Raw genomic sequence first — 20,876 nt, 5'->3', positions numbered from 1 at the left:
TTAGGGGCGCCTGGGTGGCGCAGTCGGTTGGGCGTCCGACTTCAGCCAGGTCACGATCTCGCGGTCCGTGAGTTCGAGCCCCGCGTCAAGCTCTGTGCTGATGGGTCAGAGCCTGGAGCCTGTTTCCGATTCTGTGTCTCCCTCTCTCTCTGCCCCTCCCCCGTTCATGCTCTGTCTCTCTCTGTCCCAAAAATAAATAAACGTTGAAAAAAAAATTAAAAAAAAAAAAAGAATTGGTTTTTAAAAGTAGGATTGCTGACCCAGCAATGTACGTATGTACATACATACATGTATACATACATGGTTTAACTTTAACAAAATTCTTTAGATTTTTTATTTTTTAAGTAATCTCTACACCCAACGTGGAGCTCAAACTCACAACCCCAAGATCGAAAGTTGCATGCTCTACCTGAGGCAGGCAGGAGCCCCATTTACAGTTTAACTTTTAATAAATTCATTAAATTACTTCCAATAAAAGGTTGTAGCAATTATATTCTTCCACCAGGTTATAACAGCGCTGATTTCCCTACCTCCTTACTATCACTGAATTTTAAGTCTTTAAACTGATAGACAAACTGATAGACAAACAAAAAAGTTTGATATTACTGACCTAGTTTGCATTCCCCTGGCTTTGCTACTAGAAATGACTAAGCATCCTGACATGTTTATTGACCATTTGTGTTTCCACTTAATATTAATTGCTAATATTAGAGTCAGGCACTGGAATGTGCATCATCTCATTTGATTATCACAATAACCCTATCAGAGAGATAACGTTTTCTTCCTCTACCCCTTTTGCAAATGAGAAAACCGTTTCCAAGAGGTTATGAAATTTGCCCAAGGTCACACAGCTGGCAAGGTGATAGAGTGAGGGTTTTAACAAGTCTGACTGTAGGGTTTCTGGGCTTAACTACTACATAAACTGCCTCTGCTGCCAAGGAACATTTTCAAGTCAATCCCTCCAGCTTCATTCCATCCCTTCTAGTGAAGTCTGAACAACTTGGTTAAACTAGCAAATATTTAATCCTTGCAGAAGACACTATGGTAGACATTATTGGGTGATCTGAAGAAGAGCTCCTGCCCCCAAATCTTATTGGGGAACCAAAGTACATTTTATGTAAGGAACATATGTATCAGGTTTTTAAAGGGATTTTATTTAATGTCAACAACTTTGGTATGGTCAACAAACTTATCAATGTAGAGAAGTGAACAATCACACAAAACTCTGCAGCCTGACAGAATTTAATATTATTCAAGAGTAGTGTAGGGAATACGGCAAACAACTGCGAAATGAGAGTTAAAGCTGATGTAGCTTTAATGTAGGAAACAAATCACTTTTGAGATGATGTTATTTCTAAAGAAAAGCAATACTAACCTGGTTGAACAAAAACTACCGCACAGACCTCTCCCTTCCCATTCGTCCTCACCAACCAACTTCTCCATTCCCCAGGTGTGCTCAGTGGCTCTGGTACTATCCACCCAGGTGGTGCTGAAGCAGGTGCTTCCTCCCGTTTTGCGAAGCCATTTCCAGTACAGCCCTAATACCCTTGGTCTCCTCTTGCTTCCCAAATCATGAGCTGTCAACCGACTTCTCCCATGGAGACGCTCCAATCTCGCTCAATAGGAAATCTAAATTCTGCCTTGTCGCAAGGGGTGCCCTGCCAATAATCTTGTGACCAATTCCTCCTCTTGGCCATTGTCACAAGGGTTATTAGCTCATTTTTCAAGATTTATGTAAATATACGCGACTCATTACACCGTGTCATCCTTGAGAAAAAGATATACATAATAGAAATACACATCTACAAGAAGGTGGAGTTCTTTGAATATGTATTGGTTATTTTCTTTTTTTTTTTTTCTTTTTTTTTTTTCTTGCGCACATTTCTAATCCAGTTTAGTTTGCTGGTCACATTAGATGGAATTGCGCCTTCCCTCGGCCATTTCCCCCAAGCTTTGGAAGGACTCATATTTCCTGACATCTAAATCACTGGCTAGCGGTTTCCTGCCCCGCTTCCCGTCTCCTTTTCGCCTCTCCGCCTCCTCCTGCCTGGCTGGTGCCCCGATTCGCCAGCAATGGTGTCCACAGCTCTCAGTCGACCGAAGTGGTATCCAGATTACGAGGTCTCGGTCCTTGGTGTAGTGTCGCTTAACCCCAGCACCCCAGTACCTCCTCCTTCCCAATCCTCTTCTCCGCCCGCCCCGCGTGGCTCTAGGAGGAGCCTAAATGTCCTCTTCCCCAGCTGAAGGGGATTGTGGTGCGTAAACAGGATTAACTCTCTCGCCCCCAGCTGCGCGGATCTGCCCCGGGCCTGCCGGCTGGAGCGAACCCATCAGTGCGCGGAGGGCGCAGCACCGGAGCGGGGGATGGGGCAGCTCGGGGCCTCGGAGCTATCTCCCGGGCTCTCTTCCTCGCCGAGTGGGGCGGGAGGCCACGGCCTCAGGAGCTGCCTCTCAAAACCCAGGGCGAACGGCCGCGACGGTGCGGGCTCTTAGCTGCAGCCTCCCCTCCGCCACCACCCTCTCCCGCCCCGTGCTTCCTCTCCGCCCCCCACGCTCCAGCCGCTCGGTCGCAGTCCGCGCAGTCCTCCGCCCCCCGGAGCCTCCGCGCCGGTCCCGCACCCAGCCATGGGGGACCTGCCGGGTCTCGTGCGCCTCTCCATCGCGCTGCGCATTCAGCCCAACGACGGCCCGGTCTTCTTCAAGGTGGACGGGCAGCGCTTCGGCCAGAACCGCACCATCAAGCTGCTCACCGGCTCCTCCTACAAGGTGGAGGTGAAGATTAAGCCCACCACGCTGCAGGTCGAGTGAGTAAGCGCGCGAACCGCGGCTGCCCGGCTCCGCTAGGGGTCCGCGCGGAGGACTGAGGCCCCCGGGACAGCCTGAGCCTCTCCCCTGTCCCTCTGGCCTCGCGTCGCGCCCAGCGGGCCCAAGGGTGGGAGAAAGAGGTCAGTTCCCTGCTCTTTTTGGTCCCCTCCTCTGTTTTATGCTTGACTTTCCCTATTCACGCTTCCTTCCACCCGTTGCGGGGAGGGATGTTTAAAACAGCGTCAGGAAGCCAGGGTTGGGCCGAGGGTTTGTTTTCTTGCAAATTTTTCATCCCTTCTGCCCAGCCCTCGGCACGGACCCCGAGGCATCCCGGGTGGTTCACCTACCGCAATCCCAGCCCTGTCGACTCGCCGGATTCAGCCAACCGCGAAACTAAGGAGCGAGAAGGGCTGAGGAATGAGGTGTAAAGGCGGGGATGGGATGATTATTGGGGTTCCCTAAGGGATGCACCCTACTCCACCATCAGCCCTTATGTGACTGGAGACCTTGGGGCTGGAGTAGCAGCCATAAATCCGAGCTCAGCCTCCTCTGCTTGGGCCTAGGTTCCCGGTTTTCCTTGCCAGGTGTTTTTCATTTTCTCCTGATTTGTTTGTTCATCCTGGTGATGGTGCCTGGGATTAGCAACCTCCCTGCCACAAAAGGATGTTTCTTGGTTTATTTGTGGCAGGGATTATCTCTCCCCTGCTACCACAATTTGGTTCACCCAGTAGACTTCTTCAGTATAGAATGGTGCAGTAGTTTATGGGGAAGTATCTAGGGATGGAGCCCGTTACCTCTCAGCTTCCACTTAAAGCATGGTGTGAAGTTTAATATGGAAAGGGGAAATAAACCAGCTTACACTATATCTACCATGTGCTGAGCTTGCAGGGCGGGGAAGGGTTTTGAATCCACCAGATACCTTGTATAGCTGAAGTGTCATCTGTAGTCATTAAATTCAATAAACTTGTATTGGCGTTCTAGGTATCAGGCCCTAATTCAAGGACCTAGAACAAAACTGGTTTGTTTCTGGTGCTCTGGCCCATCTACTTGTCACTGTCCCCCACAGCTACATGCACTGGTTACTTTCATTTCCCAGAGTTCTGTGCATCCCCATATGATCCAGACTTCCTTTCCCATCTTTCCTGGCAGCCTCTTCTCCCAAGTTATCTGTTCTATAACACGTTTTCTTCAAGGTGGTTCTCTATTTTTTTAAAACTAATCTAAAATGAATGTGTTAATGACAACTATTTTTTCTATTTACACTTTAATTTTATCAAGTATTTTTTTTTTACTGCCCTAACCTAGTAGTTCTTAAACTTGAGTGTCTGTCAGAATCATCTAAAGTGTTTACTAAAACACAGATGGCTGAGCCCCACCCTAGTTTCCAGTTGCTATGTCTAAGGGTAAAGCTTAAAATTTTGTTTTAGGCAGGCGATGCTGACACTGCTGGTCTAGGAACATACCTTGAGAATCACTACCTTAACACAAAGGAATGATGTCAGTGAGAATTCCTGATTCTGTGGCTGGCTTTGAGTAGCCCAAATCATGGGACCTCTGATTGTTGGAACAGAAAAAAATCATGAAATAACTAGTTCAGTGTTTCTCAACCCTACCTGCAAGTTAGAATCACCTAGAGAACCTTAAGATAAATTTACCAGTGCCCAGACCATACCCAACCAGTTGAATTCTAAGTTCCAGGGTTGGGAATGGGGCTGGGTATAGGTAAGTTTTTCATAGCCCCACAAATGACAAACTATAGAGGAGGACTGATGGAGTCTGACTCAGCCTTGTACAAGTATTCTGGATGAGAATACTGAGGTGAGTCCAGAGAGTTTAAGTAGTTGGTCTAGGGTCACGTGACTGGTTAGTTGGAGAACTCAAGACTCCTGACTTTTCAGAACTTTCTACAACACCAGAATGTCTCCTTTAGCCAAACCCGGTAGGATTCCTGCCTAGGGTGTGGTCCAGACCAGGATGGGGTACCTAAGCTAATTCCTACCATATATAGGTAACCTCTGTCCATTGCAGGAACATTTCCATTGGTGGTGTGCTTGTCCCATTGGAGCTGAAGTCCAAAGAGCCTGATGGTGACCGAATTGTTTACACGGGCACATATGACACGGAAGGTGTGGCCCCAACCAAGAGTGGAGAACGGCAACCCATCCAGATCACAATGCCGGTAAGACCTGTATGGGGGTGTCAGGGCAAATGGAAACCATGGAAAAGAAAACAGTCACTATCTTCCCTTAAGAAATAAAAGGAAATACTATGAAATTATAAAATATTATTTTAATTCATCATTTCATATTGGAATCTATTTGTCTATAATATCCCAATGCAATTAATTAAATAATCCGTGCTTCTTCAATGGTCAGTTTCTTAGTAATTTCTTATATGGCAAAAATATTAAATCTCTTCCCACACTTTCTAATCTGTTCCATTGATCTGCCTATTCTTAGGCTAATACTGCATTGTTTTAAATGTATTGCTTTTATAATATGTGTTCATGTATTTTGTAACTGGCCACCTTATTAAATTTGCTTGCTAAAATTTTTCATTTAATCTTAGGTTTTTCAGATAGGCAGTCATAATCTACATATAACTGTCATTTTCTGAATCTTGTTGTGCACTGGCTAATGTTTTTAGAATAGTGTTGCATGCTAATGGTGGTAACAGGTATCCTTGTCTTCAGGGTTTTACTATTAGGTACAATGTTAGTTTTAAATATTTATCATGTTGGGGCGCCTGGGTGGCGCAGTCGGTTAAGCGTCCGACTTCAGCCAGGTCACGATCTTGCGGTCCATGAGTTCGAGCCCCGCGTCAGGCTCTGGGCTGATGGCTCAGAGCCTGGAGCCTACTTCTGATTCTGTGTCTGCCTCTCTCTCTGCCCCTCCCCCGTTCATGCTCTGTCTCTCTCTGTCCCAAAAATAAATAAACGTTGAAAAAAAAATTTTTTTTAATATTTATCATGTTAAAGCATCCTTTTTCTAGTTCACTAAGAGGTATTTTTTTTTAGTTGGGAGATGTGTTGAATTTTATCTAATTCCTTTTCCCGTCTATGGAGATAATTGATCTACTTTGATACATTAATGTAAGAATTATATAATAAACTTTCCAGTAATAAACTACCCTTTACTTCCTAAAATAAACCGTACTTAAATGTTATGTATTTTTTTAAAAATATCACTAAATTCAATATGCTAATATTTTACTTAGGATTTTTAGATTTTTATTTTATTAATTTTTTTATTTGCTTGATTCATCAGCAAATGTGAGGATTTCTTACCTATCAGGCACTGGAGAGGATTAATGAACGAAATAGATATCCCTGTCTTCATGGGGCTTCTAATCTAGAGGAGGAAAACATACTTTATACATGATTATCAATAAATAAATAATTGTTACTATACAACATATATTGGAAAAAGTAGTAGTGCCTTTGGAGCATATACCAAGGGTCTTATCCTAATCCAAGATTTTGGGGTTGGCCTTATTGAAAAATAAACAAACAATAAATAAGAGTTGAGGGAGGAGGGAACACTTGAGGAAAGAGGAGCTACAGAGGTCAAGAGCTGGGGGAGAGTATAACGTGTTGTAATGAAGGAGAGAAACCCAGTGTGGGTGGAGCAGAGAGGGAAGCAGAGACCGCTCAAGATAGAGCTGGGGCAGCATAGGTGGATTTCACTACCTCATCTCCAAAGCCACTTTCAGTTTTAAAATGGTATAAGGGTTACAAATAGACCTAGTCAGGTGATGAAGGAAGTCAGATTCCCAAATATAGTTATTTAGGAACACTGAATAGGTCTGAAGGCCAGCAAGTCCCTAGTAGGATTCCTTTTTGATTGGGCACAGATACAGAGAGGAGGGGCTGGGAATATATCCTAGCATCTCAAGGATTTACATATTGTTTTAACATGAAAAAAATTAAAACTTAAATGTGAAAAGGGGCACCTGGGTGGCTCAGTCAGTTGAATGTCCGACTCCTGGTTTCAGCTCAGGTCATGATCTTAACGCTTTCATGAGTTTGAGCCTTGTGTGGGGCTCCACGCTGATAGTATGGACCCTGCTTGGGGGTTCTCTGTCTCTCCTGCTCTCTGCCCCTCCCCCACTCATGCTGTCTCTGTTTCTCTCAAAATAAATAAACTTTAAAAATGAAATAACATATCAAGTTTCAGAAATTTGAACAAAAACTTTTTAAATTTTTTTTTTTTTTTTAGTGTTTATTTATTTTAGAGAGAGACAGAGCATGAGCAAGGGAGGGGCAGAGAGAGAGAGAGGGAGACATAGAATCCGAAGCAGGCTCCAGGCTCTGAGCTGTCAGCACAGAGCCCAATGCGGGGTTCAAACCCACAAACCTCAAGATCTTGATCTGAGCTGAAGTTGGACATGTAACCAACCGAGCCACCCAGGCACCCCAAGAAAAATTTTAAATCAACAGTAATCCCTACATTTTGACTCTGTTGATTTTCAGATTACCTTTCACATATATATAGTTGAGAGTTGCAGTCATTTTTATTATATAATCGTGCAACATTCTATACACATTCATTGTTATAATTTTAATGGCAACATAAGACTGTATAATGCTATGTCATAATGATTAGACTGTTCCCCAGAGATTAGGTATGTCAATTGTTCTCATCATAAAAAGTGCTATGATGAATAATTCTGTGCATATAACTACCTCAATAGGAGTAATATTATTTGGCCAAAAGAAATCCTTATGGCTGTTCCCACATATGGCCATTTGTTTTCTGTTTTGTTTTTGTTTTTTTTTAAGTGTTGTATGTACTCACTTTACAATGTTACCAGCAATATAGAAGTCTGCTATAATCATGACATAATGGGGAATTAGTTTAAAAAATAATACATTTTCTACTTTACACTTTTTACTATAATTTACAAGAATGAACATTTCAACATTTAATTTTCTTTTTGTGTAAATTGGTTCTTTCATGTTTTGTCAATATTTCTATCAAAGATTATTTTTTATAAATCAGAGTCCTAGGGCATGCCTGGGTGGCTCGGTTGAGCATCTGACTCTTGATTTCAGCTCAGGGCATGATCTCAGGGTCATGGGATAGAGCCCCTCATCGTGCTCTAAACTGAATGTGGAGCCTACTTAAGATATTCGCTCTCTCTCCCCTCTTTCCCCTCTCTAACCTCCATCTGCCCCTCTACCCTGCTCACATGCTTGCTAGCACTCTCGCTCTCTCTCTCTCAAATGAAATAATGTAGGGGGCGCCTGGGTGGCTCAGTTGGTTAAGCACCCAGCTTCAGATCAGGTCATGATCTTGTAGTCTGTGAGTTCGAGCCCCACGTTGGGCTCTGTTCTGACCCCTCAGAGCCTGGAGACTACTTCAGATTCTGTATCTCTCCCTTTCTGCCCCTTCCCCACTCATGCTCTGTCTCTCTCTCAAAAATAAGTGAATATTTTTAAAAAAATTTTAATAAAATGAAATAAAGTAAAATTAAAAAGTGGAGTTCTCATGAAGATTTTTTTTATATCTGTCATATCTGTCGTATTTCTCTCACTATTGCTTTGCTTACTTTAATTTTCCATTGTGTAGAAACATAATTACATTTAAATCTCTCCTTTTCCTTTATGATTTCTTCTATTTAAAACTGAGAAGGTTATTTTTCCAGAGTTGACAGTTTATTTTGATGTTTCCATAATTTTAGATTTTATGTTATTTAACTTTCTGCTCATTCAAACTTGATTTATATGTTTATACTATAGATCATCTTACGAAGGATTTAAGATTGTATTAGCATTTTTTGAGTCCCAGTAGTAAAGCCCAGGTTCTTACCTATAATGCCCACATCTAGAAGCAAGTGCTTGATAGTTGATTGTTCCAACAATGACCACACTGGTCATGAGCATTGTCCATGTACTTGTATGGTATCTGTAATAGGCTGATTCTAAGGAAAAAATTGAAGTTATAGAAGATTTCCTGATCAAGTCAGCAGACTTAATGTTAAATTCAAATTTCATTCTAGTAATGAAAGCCTCACATAGCCTTTAACACTATTTTATGACTTTTGTCATCAGTGTTTCAAGCTTAAGTATTGTAAATTACAGACACAACCACACTTTCACAGACAATAAGGAAGCCTTGAAATGTCCAAGTAAATCCAATTAATCAAGTAGGTGAATCCAGCAAGGGAAACTGAATTAAGGGTATACAAGAGAAACTTCTTAGAAGTGTAAAGTTACTTCAAAGTATTTTTTTTTTTATCTTTGGATAAATAATGCTGGGATTATTGGCTATTTGGCGGGGGGAGGGGGGAGGGGGGGGAATCACTGTTATTCTTTCCTGATATCATACCTCAAAATATATTTCAGATGAATCAAGGGGTTAACTGTAAAAAGTCAACTTCTTAAAAAATTGGCATGAAAAGAATTAACTTAAACCTGTAGAAATGGAAGATATCCAAAGCTAAAAATTGAAAGTTTTGATTAAATGCAATGTAAAGTTTCTGTCAAACATCATAAAGTTAAATTTTCATTAAAACATTTTAAAAATTTTTTAACATTTATTTATTTTTGAGGGAGAAAGAGAGAGCGCGAACTGGGGAGAGGCAGAGAGAGAGGGAGACACAGAATCTGAAGCAGGCTCCAGCACAGAGCCTGACACGGGGCTCGAACTCACAAGCTGTGAGATCATGACCTGAGCCGAAGTCGGATGCTCAACTGACTGAGCCACCCGGCACCCCATCATTAAAAGACCATTTAAATTAAAAGGCAAATAGCAATTGGTGAAAAACTTATTTGTAACATGCATAGTATCCTAAGCTATGTTGCCTTGATTTTCAGCCACTGCCCACACGGATCTTGCTTGCTGCCATTAGTGACTTTTCACAGCCCTTTACTACCCACTGAAGCTGAAGGCAGGAAGTAGTCAAATAATATCTGACTTAGGCTGATGGCAGTGATCTGTTTATTCAGATAATTCCAGAGGCCCCAGCACTGGGAGTGAATAAAGTGATACCCAACTCTTAAAGCTCTCAACCTGCACTTCAAACACCAGCACTGATTTGTACCTTAATGTGACTGATGCCCCACTCAGTCCCTCCAAGGAGAGAGTCCAGGTGGAGATTCTGTTGGCACAAATCATCCCATTCCCCTTTTGTTGGCCCTCTTCAGTGGGAGGCTGGTGGGAGTTTGAAGGAACAAAAAGGGCAGGGACTTATAGGCGCTTGTTAGGAGGCTATGTGCACAGAGGTAGGTAGCCTTACACATGTCTTCCCAAATAGACAAGTTGTTCCTCATGTCAGCTCTGTGGAGTCATTTGGCAAGATCTGTAACTTAATATACAAAGAATTCTTAGAAACCAGTGAGAAAAAGATAACCATGGGATGTGGCAAATGGAAAAATAAGCAAAAAAAAAGAAAAAAAAAAAGCAATTCACAGAAGAGGAAATACAAATGACCAATATATATATTTTTAAATGGCTTGATTTCACTATTGTTAAAAACAAAAAACAAAACCCTACAAATAGTGCAATGCCAATTTTCACCTACAAAGTTGGTGAAATATTAAAAAATAATACCAGTTAAGTGCGAGCATATTTCTTAATGAAATATAGTAATTTTTATAAATTGATATTGTATCCTACAAATTTGCTAAATTCACCTATTAATTTTAGTAGCTTTTTATTAGATTGCTTAGTATTTTCTGCAGAGTTGTTCGTCTATAAATAGAAACAGTTTTACTTTCCCTTTTTTTTTTCCCTCTTGCCTTAAGGTACTGGCTAGGACCTTCAACACAGTGCTAAACAGAAGTAGTAAGAGCTGATGTTCTTGCCTTATTTCCAATCTTACAGGGAAAGAACTCATTCTCTTACCTTTAAGGGTGATATTAACTATAGATTTTTTTATCAATGCCCCGTAGTCAGATTAAAGAACTTTCTTTCTAGCCCCAGTTTGCTGAGAGTTTTTATCATGAATGGATGTTGAATTACCAAATGTTGAATTATCCATCTATGGATATGGCTTTTCTTCTTTATTTTTGTTAATACGGTGAATTACGGGGATTTTAAATTATTCAACCATCCTTGAGTTCCAAGGATAAACCTCTCTTGGTACTGTTGTAAGATCCTATTTCTAGATTTGATTTATTAATATTTCAAGCAAATAAAAGTTAAAAGCAAATTTTATGCATAAGTCCATGAGGAATTTTTGTCTGTAATTTACCTTGTAGTATCTTTGTCATTTGTGTTAGGGTAAAACTGGCTTCATAAAATGAATTAAGGGGCAGTTGGCTGACACAGTCAGAAGAGCATGCAACTCTTAATCTCTGGGTTGTGAGTTCGAGCCCAACATGGGGTATAGAGATTACTAAAAAATAAAGTCTTTTTTTTTTTTTTTTAATTTTTTTTTTTTCAACGTTTATTTATTTTTGGGACAGAGAGAGACAGAGCATGAACAGGGGAGGGGCACAGAGAGAAGGAGACACAGAATCGGAAACAGGCTCTAGGCTCTGAGCCATCAGCCCAGAGCCCGACGCGGGGCTCGAACTCACGGACCGCGCGATCGTGACCTGGCTGAAGTCGGACGCTTAACCGACTGCGCCACCCAGGCGCCCCAAAAATAAAGTCTTTAAGGGATACCTGGGTGGCTCAGCTGGTTAAGCATCTGACTTCGGCTCAGGTCATGATCTCATGGTTTGTGAATTCAAGTCCCGCATCAGGTTCTGTGATAACAGCTTGTAGCCTGGAGCCTGTTTCAGATTCTGTGTCTCCTTTGCTCTCTCTGCCCCTCCCCCACCTATGCTCTGTCTCTGTCTCTCTTTCTCTGTCAAAAATAAACATTAAAAATTTTTTAATTAAAAGATCTTTAATAAATAAATAAATGAATAAACAGTAAAATGAATTGAGAAGTGTTCCTTCCTCTCTTGTCTAAAAGAATTTATGTAGAATTGTTATTTTTCCCTTAAATGCCTGAATTTATCAGTGAAGCCATTTGGGCCTGAAATTTTCTTTCTGGGAAGATTTTTAACTTTGGATACAATTTCTTCAGTAAATGGAGGTCTACAAATAGCCTGTAGCTTTCAAGGATTTTGTCCATTTCGTTAACTGTATTGGTATAAAGTTGTTCCTAATTTAAAGTTTTTAGGATCTATAGTGATAATATCTCTTTAATTCCTGATATTGGTAACTTGTTTTCTTTTTCTTGCTCTGTTTTTCTAGGGGTTTATCAATTTTTAAATTTTACTTGTTTATTTATTTAAAGTAGGCCCCAAACCCAGTGTGGGGCTTGTACTCACGACCCTGAGATTAAGAGTCACGTTCTCCACTGACCAAGCCAGCCAGATGCCCCTACGGTTTATCAATTTTTTAAAAAATTTTTTAATGTTTATTTATTTCTGAGAAAGAGCAAGAGAGAAAGAACATGAGTGGGAGAGGAGCAGGGAGAGAGGAAGACACAGAATCTGAAGCAGGTTCCAGGTTCTGAGCTGTCTGCACAGAGCACGACGTGGGGCTCAAACTCACAAACCATGAGATCATGACGTGAGCCTAAGTCAGATGCTTAACCAGCTGAGCCACTGAGGCACCCCAGGGTTTATCAATTTTTAAGACCTCTTCCAAAAGCCAGATTTTTGGTTTCATACTTTTTCTTTGCACTTTTTTTCTCTAGAGTCTTATAGTCTTTATCATTTTCTCTTTTCTGTTTCATTGATTTCTACTTTTTATTATCTTCTCTACCACTGGACTGACTAAAATTAAGAGGACTGGCAATGCCAACTGTTGGATAGGATGTAGAGCAACTGAAATTCTCATATTGCTGGTAGGAATGTAAAGTGGTGCAATCAGGAAAAGTTTGACAGTTTCCTATAAAGTTAAACATACTGTATAATTCACAGAAGTTTTAGTCCTATCTGTTCAACTAAGAGAATTGGAAAACGCGTATTTACTAATAAAACTTCAAAAGGTACAGGAGTAGAAAGGCTTGGAATCCAGTAGGAACTGATAGATCACTCCACACTAAAAGTCACAGGTGCTTATTATACTGAATTTGTTTACCAATGAAGTAACATCATGCTTCTACCAATATAATGTTGCTCTGTGCTCTCAAGTCAATGGGTTTCTGAGTGACCCATATGAATTTCATATATCTCTAATGTAAGTGGGTGGCGTGGTGAGAAGTACTCTAATGATTCTAGGCCAACTGGTTGTAGGACCATCGATATTATTTAAAACAAACTTTTCAGACTCCTTATTTGTTACTGAAGATGACAGATGAGTCTCCTCTCCATGGAACTGGATGCTTCTCTTCCATATCAGTTGTAAAATAAAAATATACCAAGGCTTGCAACTTGTACAGACAAGTGACAAGTAACATGTCCAGGTCTATAGTAAAGTGTCACTTTCAGAATACAGTAGACTGGGTGGCTTAAACAACAAATATTTATTTCTCACAGTTCTGGAGGCTGAATTCCAAGACCAAGGCACTAGCAAATTTGGTGTCTGATGAGAGCCCTCTTGTTGGTTTAAACAGTTGCTTTCTGGGGCGCCTGGGTGGCGCAGTCGGTTAAGCGTCCGACTTCAGCCAGGTCACGATCTCGCCGTCCGTGAGTTTGAGCCCTGTGTCGGGCTCTGGGCTGATGGCTCAGAGCCTGGAGCCTGTTTCCGATTCTGTGTCTCCCTCTCTCTCTGCCCCTCCCCCATTCATGCTCTGTCTCTCTCTGTCCCAAAAATAAATAAACGTTGAAAAAAAAAATGTTTTTTAAACAGTTGCTTTCTTGCTGTATCCTCACATGAAAAAGCATAGAGACATCATCCCTTTTTTGTCTATTTTTATAAGGGCACTAATTCCATTCACAAGGGCTCCACCCTCATGAACTAATTTCTTCTGAAAGGCCCCACCTCCAAATACCATCACATTGGGGATTTAGGCTTCAACATATGAATTTGTGGTTGGGGGGGGGGGTTGCGGATACACACATTCAGTGCCTAGTAGTGTCCTAAAGCGTTCTACATATGACAATCCATTCATGTTCTTAAGGAGAAAAAAGAAAAATTGTTCCATTGACTCTTATCTCATTTGCTTATATAAGCAGTTTGGTTTAGTGATAATAGCTACCAGATGGGAATTAGGAAACCTAAGTTCTTGACTTTCTCCTATCGTTAGTTAGCTGCATAGTCTAGACCTAGGGCAGTCACTTAACCTCTCTGAATCTTAGTTCTTTCATCTGTAAAATGGAAATGCTAAAACTAGTCAAAAGACCAGAGTAGAATGACATATGTAAGGTATTATATAAAATAAGAAGTGCTATACAAATGCAGAGAATCATACCTGTGTAAATCACATCACCCAGGGAGCCTGACTGGGTAAGTTTTCCTTGGAAGGCACAGATGGGTTGGGAGGGAGTAGAGAGCCTGTGTAGTTGCTTCTGTTCTTTAAGAAGAATATCAGCTTTTGAGACCCCATCTGCTCCTGTATCAGAGGAGAAGAAATTCTCAGCTAGGTGTTGAGGCATCCTGGAAATAGAACTCCAGAAGAAAGACCAGGAAGAAGGCTAATGGGAAGTTAGGACAAGTAAGGCATGGGGAAATATATGCATAGGTAGCAGCAATTAACTACAAGATGACCTTGGGTCCAGTATTAATGAAAGAAAAAAAACAGGGTGCCTGGATGGCTCAGTCTGTTGAGCATCTGACTCTTGATTTCAGCCCAGGTCATGATCCTAGGGTCATGGGTTCTAGTCCCATGTTGGGCTCTGAGCTGGTGCTGAGTGTGGGTGTGGAGCCTGCTTGAGATTCTCTCTCTCTCTCTCTCTCTCTCTCTCTCTCTCTCTCTCTCTCTGCCCTTCTTCCCTGCTCATACTCTTCTTTCTCTCTCAAACTTTAAAAAAAAGAATGATTTCCCCCAAATCGAGTAAACTAAAAGACTTGGAGATGTATGACTTAGAGAAACAGTTTACCAGTATTGGCACTGGAGAAAGTAGCTATAATGTATGGACTCACCAAATGATGATAGTAGCCAATAAAACTATTACAAATCCCAAGCATATGCAGCTATTAAAGAGGAAGGTACTTTATAATTCAGTTTTCTGGTTTCTGTTTTCATTGACGTTCAAGTACACATTTAGTATTTCGTTCAGCTACTGAAGAGCTGAGATTAAGCCTTTAAGATACATCAGGCTCTGCTCTGACAGCGTGGAGGCTGCTTGGGATTCTCTCTGCCCCCCACCCATACTTCCTCACATGCACTCTCTTTTTTCTTTCTCTCAAAATAAAAAAAAAACCTTTTTTAAAAAGAGGGAAAAAAATGAATTAGAAGCACCTAAACATTCCATATCTTTTAGCTCTGACTGTTGCTGTCAGCAGATTTCTACAGTGGTCTCCTGTGTTACCTTGAGACTTTCTTAATTTTTAGGTTATTCAGATACAGTGTCACACCTTAAGGTTTTTCTTCCCTGTAGTCATAATCATCTTTGTTTTTGCAACCAACTTTTATTTATTTATATCTATTTCAAGAAAGGCCTCGGTGTTGTTTCTCCCACTTACCCAGCATGGTCTCAAGCTGCTTTCCTCAAAAGATTAGCTGGTATGTGTAAAATATTTTTATAGCTTAATGTAATTCAATTGTACTTAAAATGTGCAGTGCCCTGTGCTGGTCAAATAATAATAATCCCTCTTTAAAAATCTTGGTCATTTATAAAATGAGATTTCAATTTATTCTTCCCATAACGACCCTGCTGTCAACAAAGCTGTGATCTTTTCATTACTATATATGTATCCTTGATAGAATTTATAAAACTGCTGTGGTGAGGGAGATATATATGTTAATTTTTTAGGGATGATAAATCCATTTCACCCTTTAAAATATTCTGATTATAGGGGTTTCTGGGTGGCTCAGTTGTTAAGTGTCTGACTTTGGCTCAGGTCATGATCTCACGGTTTGTGGGTTCAAGCCCCACGTGGGGCTCTGTGCTGACAGCTCAGAGCCTGGAACCTCCTTCAAATTCTGTGTCTCCCTCTCTTTCTGTGTTCCTCCCCTGCTCACTCTCTGTCTCTCTCTCTCTCTCTCAAAAATAAATAAACATTAAAAATAAAAACAAAATGTTCTGATTATAAAAGTAACATGTTTATTGCAGAAAATTCAAGTAGAAAAGATGGAAAAACACTCAATTTCTTTACTTAGAAACTTTATTGTTAATATTTTTCTATCTTTTTTATGTCTTATTTTACATACTGGAGCTCATACTGTATATATACTGTCTTTATCCATCTTTTGCTTGTTGATACTGTTCTAAGCATTTTCTCTCACCATTAAAAACCCCAAATTCCTGTGAAATGGTTATATAAATCCATCATATGGATATGCCACCACTTCTATTATATTACCCTGAAGTTGGATGCTTAAATTGCTTCTGGTATTCAGAAATTTTTACCAAGTTGATAGGTGAATAATATCTCTGTAAAAGTTCACATGTATTTTTAATTTTTTATTTTATTGTATAGAGAGAGCATGCACATGACTAGGGGAGAGGAGCCGAGATTGGGGGGGGGAGAGAGAGAAAGAGAGAGGGAGGGAAGGAGGGAAAGAATCTCAAGCAGGCTGCACACTCAATGTAGAGCCTGACACAGGGCTTAATCCCACAGCTCTGGGATCATGACCTGAGCTGAAATCAGGAGTTGGATGTTCAACGGACTGAGCCACCCAGGGTCCCCTAATATTACATTAGAAGATTTTTCAGATGTTAGCTATTTTTTCTTTTTAATGAATGTGTTCCAGCTTTATCCAAATATTCATAGTAGCTTACTAATTAATCATATGATCTTTTATATTCAGGATGTTAACTATTTGGTAATATCTGTTGTAAATACAGTTTAGCTTAATTTTCCTTTCTGATTATAAAAACTAAATCATTGAATTTTGAAAATACAAATAAGTATACAGGATAAATAAAACCCATTCCATCCGTGTTTCTAACATGAATATGTATATTTTAATTGAATTAATACCAGATGTTCTTGTTGGTACTTTGCTTAGTTCAGGTAACAATGGAGAATAATAGAAAAAGTTTATTAAATATCTACATTTAGTGGGAAACTGGGTGGCTCAGTCAGTTAAGCAGCCGACTTAAGCTCAGGTCATGATCTCATGGTTTATGAGTTCAAGCCGCTCATCAGGCTCTCTACTGTCAGCACAGAGCCCACTTCAGATCCTTTGTCTCCTACTCTCTTTGCCCTTCCCCTGCTCTTTCTCCCTCTTACAAAAATAAATGTACATTAAAAATAATAAATTTTTGCATGTAGAATTTCTATATAGTATTCCACTACATAGATATACCATAAAACTGTCTTAAAGATAGGCATTTAGTGTTCAGGTTTTCACTACTATAAAGACTGTGTTATTTATTTATTTGTTTATTATTTATTTAGAGAGTGAGAGTGAGCGTGAGTATGCAGCGGGGTGGGGGACGGAGTGGGAGGGAGTAAGAGCAGGAGAGAGAGAATATCTCAAGCAAGCTCCATGCTGTCATCATGGAACCCAATGAGGGGCTGGATGCTGGATCCCCAGAACTGTGAGATCATGACCTGAGCTGAGAGCAAGAGCCCATTACCTAACCAACCAAGCCGCCCAGGCACCCATCACTGTGATGTTCTTAAGATAAATTAGAAGTAGAATTGCTCAACCCAAGTATATTCACTCTTTAACCCTTTCTAAAGCCTGTACAATTCAATTCCCACTGGCAGTGTTTAGGATATCTGTTTCCTTGTAGCTCACTAAAAATCCATATTTCTTTTTTTTTTTTAACCAACTTTGAGGCGTACTTTCCATGTAATGAATGCACTCATTTTAAGCATACTGATCAATGAGCTTTGACAAATATACATATACTTGTATAACCACCACCCCAGTCAAGATGTAAAACATTTTCTCCAAAAAAGATCCCTCTTGTAGATTTTCATCAATCATTAATTCCTTCCTCCTACCGCAGGTTCTTTTTTGATTTTTTTTTTTTTAACATTTGTTCATTTTTGAAAGGCAGAGATAGAGTGTGAATGGGGGAGGGGCAGAGAGAGAGGGAGACACAGAATCTGAAGCAGGCTCCAGGCTCTGAGCTATCAGCACAGAGCCGGATGCAGGGCTCAAACTCACGGACCACGAGATCATGACTTGAGCCAAAGTCAGCCACTTAACCAACTGAGCCACCCAGGTGCCCCCACTCCCACCGCAGGTTCTAAGTAACCCCAGATGCTTCCTGCTTCCTGTCAGCATAGGTTGTATTCCATCACTGTAGATTGGAGAGATAGACAGGCAGACAGACAGACAGGTGTGGCGGGGGGGAGGAGGGAGGGAGGGAGATGGAACGGAATCATACAGTATATGTGTTCTTTGGGATCTGAATTCTTTTGCTCAGCACATCTTTGAGATCCATCGTTGTTGCTGCCTGAATCATTATGTTTCTTTTTATTGTTGAGTAAAATGCCATTTTATAGATATACCAGAACTTGTTTATCACCAAGTGAGTAATGAAACATTGGGTTGATTCCAATCTGGGGCTATAGTGAATAAAGCTACCGTATACTTATACAGGTCTCTAGACTGTTAAACCGTGATCCACTAGAAAAAGGTTCTTTTCTTACCTGGGGAAAGAGTTGGGGACTCTAGGTATATCACCCATTGTTTCAAGTCAGGCAGATTTCTCAGAGGAAAGCCAAACCTTGTTTTGGAATCAAATTAGCAGGATGAGGCAATGGTGCAGGATATAATTTTGAGAGCATCTTGGAAAGCCATCTGGGAAGCACCTGATCATCCTCCTCCTGTAGCAGCCTCAAGCATAAGGCTCCTGTTGCTCACTGCCCTGCCACCCTCCACGTCTTCTGGCTCCTGACAAGTCTAAGAATTCTGCCAAGTCAGTCCCTCTCCCTTCCCATGACAGGAGAGGGTCAGAGGAGAAAATAACGTCAGGCATCATGCTGTGTAATGCCAGATCCCCTAAATAGCTCCAGGAGGCAGTAGCAGGGTCAGGCTACCCTGCAGGCCACTTGAGCACCTGCCCAGTGGCCTCTAGGCTATTCTATGCCCTCTTCTTAGCCACATGCGAATTGTATGGTTATGGCTCAGGAAAAATCTGTGCAGTGACCCGCAGGGCCTACCTTCTGGAAGTAAAATGCAAACTTCTTGAGGGCAAGAATCACACCTTATACACATTTTTATATGTGTAAGGCACATAGTAGGCACTTAAATATGGCTTTTGATAATGTGTAATCAAAGCCTGAGACATAGGCCTGGATTCCTGACTTATAAAACTCAATAGTATTTGCAAAAGTTAAAGAAGGGTCTTAAACAATCAAATGCTAAGAAAATATTTTCCCCTGGAATTGAAATTAATGATGGAAGGGCAATTGTGTCTTATGTTTAGTGATATAGTTCATATGTTATTTCATACAACTGTCTTTTGAAATAGAAACCAAAAGATAATCATTAATGACTATTCCCTCTCTTTTCTTCCTCATCCCCCTTTGTAACAAGCTCTGAAATTTTGAGATTCAAAGAGTGGTTTCCAATAATTAAATTTGGAAAACAGATAAATTTGGGGAGTTATTTTTATTAAAGACAGTGTGACAGCAAATGCCACTGGCACAATGGGAATAAGATTGTACAGAGGGGGGAAAAAGTGGTTTACAGCTTTTCAGGAAAATATCTCACATAATAAAGGAAAACAGTGCATTAAAATAAAGGCCTAAGCTTTGCAGACCGAAAGAATCCTGACTGATTACTATTGATTATGCAGGATCTCTCTCACTACCATTAGCTCTTACCTGTTGCTTGTGGCAGAATGAGGTTTTTATGGGGCGTGTTTCTCTTCCCTCAGTTCACTGACATTGGGACCTTCGAGACAGTGTGGCAAGTCAAGTTCTACAATTACCACAAGCGAGATCACTGCCAATGGGGAAGCCCCTTCTCTGTCATTGAATACGAATGCAAGCCCAATGAGACACGTAGCCTCATGTGGGTGAACAAGGAGTCCTTCCTCTGAAGATGGCTCTTTCGGATGTTGCTGGACAATCTCTTCAAAACCCTACGTTTAGATAACCCAGCACAAGCCTTCACCAAGGCACACCACAGCGTTGCTGTTACCCATCGGGTGCTGATGACCTACTAGCCCCGACTATTTTGAAAGTGTAATTCCCTTCTGATGCAATGCTCCTGACGTAAAAGATTGTGAGTGATGTACCATCCCCAAGAAGATCCCTTTCTGTATTCTGTGTTGGTGTTCCTGCATCCAGTTGTTCCCGGTCATGCGGTTGACCGCTTGTGAGGAGCTCAGTGGAATTGCAGACATACCCCTTCTTAATGATTCCACTGAATGTGGTGTTTTGTTTCCAAGTTGAGTGATTTCCCCCCCTTTTTTTTTGTAAAATGCTAAATAAAAAATAACAATGTGTTGTGGGTTCTCTCCCAAGTGTAATATGGTAACATGTAACTTGCAATGTTATGTGGCTCTCTAAGCAGGCTTGGTGAAAATGTAATACAAACAGCAGTGAGTTGGACTCAGATGCTGTGCTTCCTATAAACAGCTCAGCTTTTTCAGGGAACAATAATGACAAATAAAAGGACAAATATTTAAGAAGTATTTATAACACATTAAAACTCTTTCAAGTAACTTAAGGTATTATGTTATGGCCTAACAGAAATGGGAAAAGGCGTCGTTGGGGTCCACTGTTAAGGTGACAGAAGTTGTAGGGTTACCCTTTTGACAAGCTACCCTAGTACTCAAACATGCATATGATGGCATCCCTACGTTCCCCTTCACTTGAACTTTGTAAAACTGTGTATGCAACTGTAATGAACTTTTGATATTTCTTAATAAAGGTATTAAAAATCATGCCTTGACTTGCCTTCTTAATTTGGTTACTATCTGTCTAGCAGGTGGATCACTGCTTCAGGTTAGCCCTCTTCAGCTCTCCAGCTAAATTGCAGGATAAGGAGGATATACCTGGAGTAGAATTAGCACACTTAATCGTAGATCAGCTTTGACAGTCAGCACTCCAGCCAGCTCTAACAAAGTTAGCAGAGACTCTGGCACTTGGTGAGCAATCAGAAAAGTT

General features: G+C 40.9%; 1 protein-coding gene across 1 annotated transcript; it reads left to right on the top strand.

Moving 5' to 3' along the window:
• The first annotated feature begins 2,005 nt into the window (after nt 1-2,005).
• Nucleotides 2,006-20,653, top strand: CNRIP1 (cannabinoid receptor interacting protein 1). The gene is made up of 3 exons (XM_043603539.1): nt 2,006-2,804; nt 4,834-4,984; nt 19,640-20,653. Exons 1-3 carry the CDS (start codon nt 2,626-2,628, stop codon nt 19,802-19,804), a joined length of 495 nt encoding a protein of 164 aa, XP_043459474.1. The 5' UTR covers nt 2,006-2,625; the 3' UTR covers nt 19,805-20,653.
• Nucleotides 20,654-20,876: the final 223 nt, after the last annotated feature.

Source organism: Prionailurus bengalensis, chromosome A3 (genome assembly GCF_016509475.1).
Source record: "Prionailurus bengalensis isolate Pbe53 chromosome A3, Fcat_Pben_1.1_paternal_pri, whole genome shotgun sequence".
NCBI lineage: Eukaryota > Metazoa > Chordata > Mammalia > Carnivora > Felidae > Prionailurus > Prionailurus bengalensis.
The sequence above is the reverse complement of the archived record's forward strand: the minus strand, read 5'-3'. Positions and strand labels throughout refer to the sequence as shown.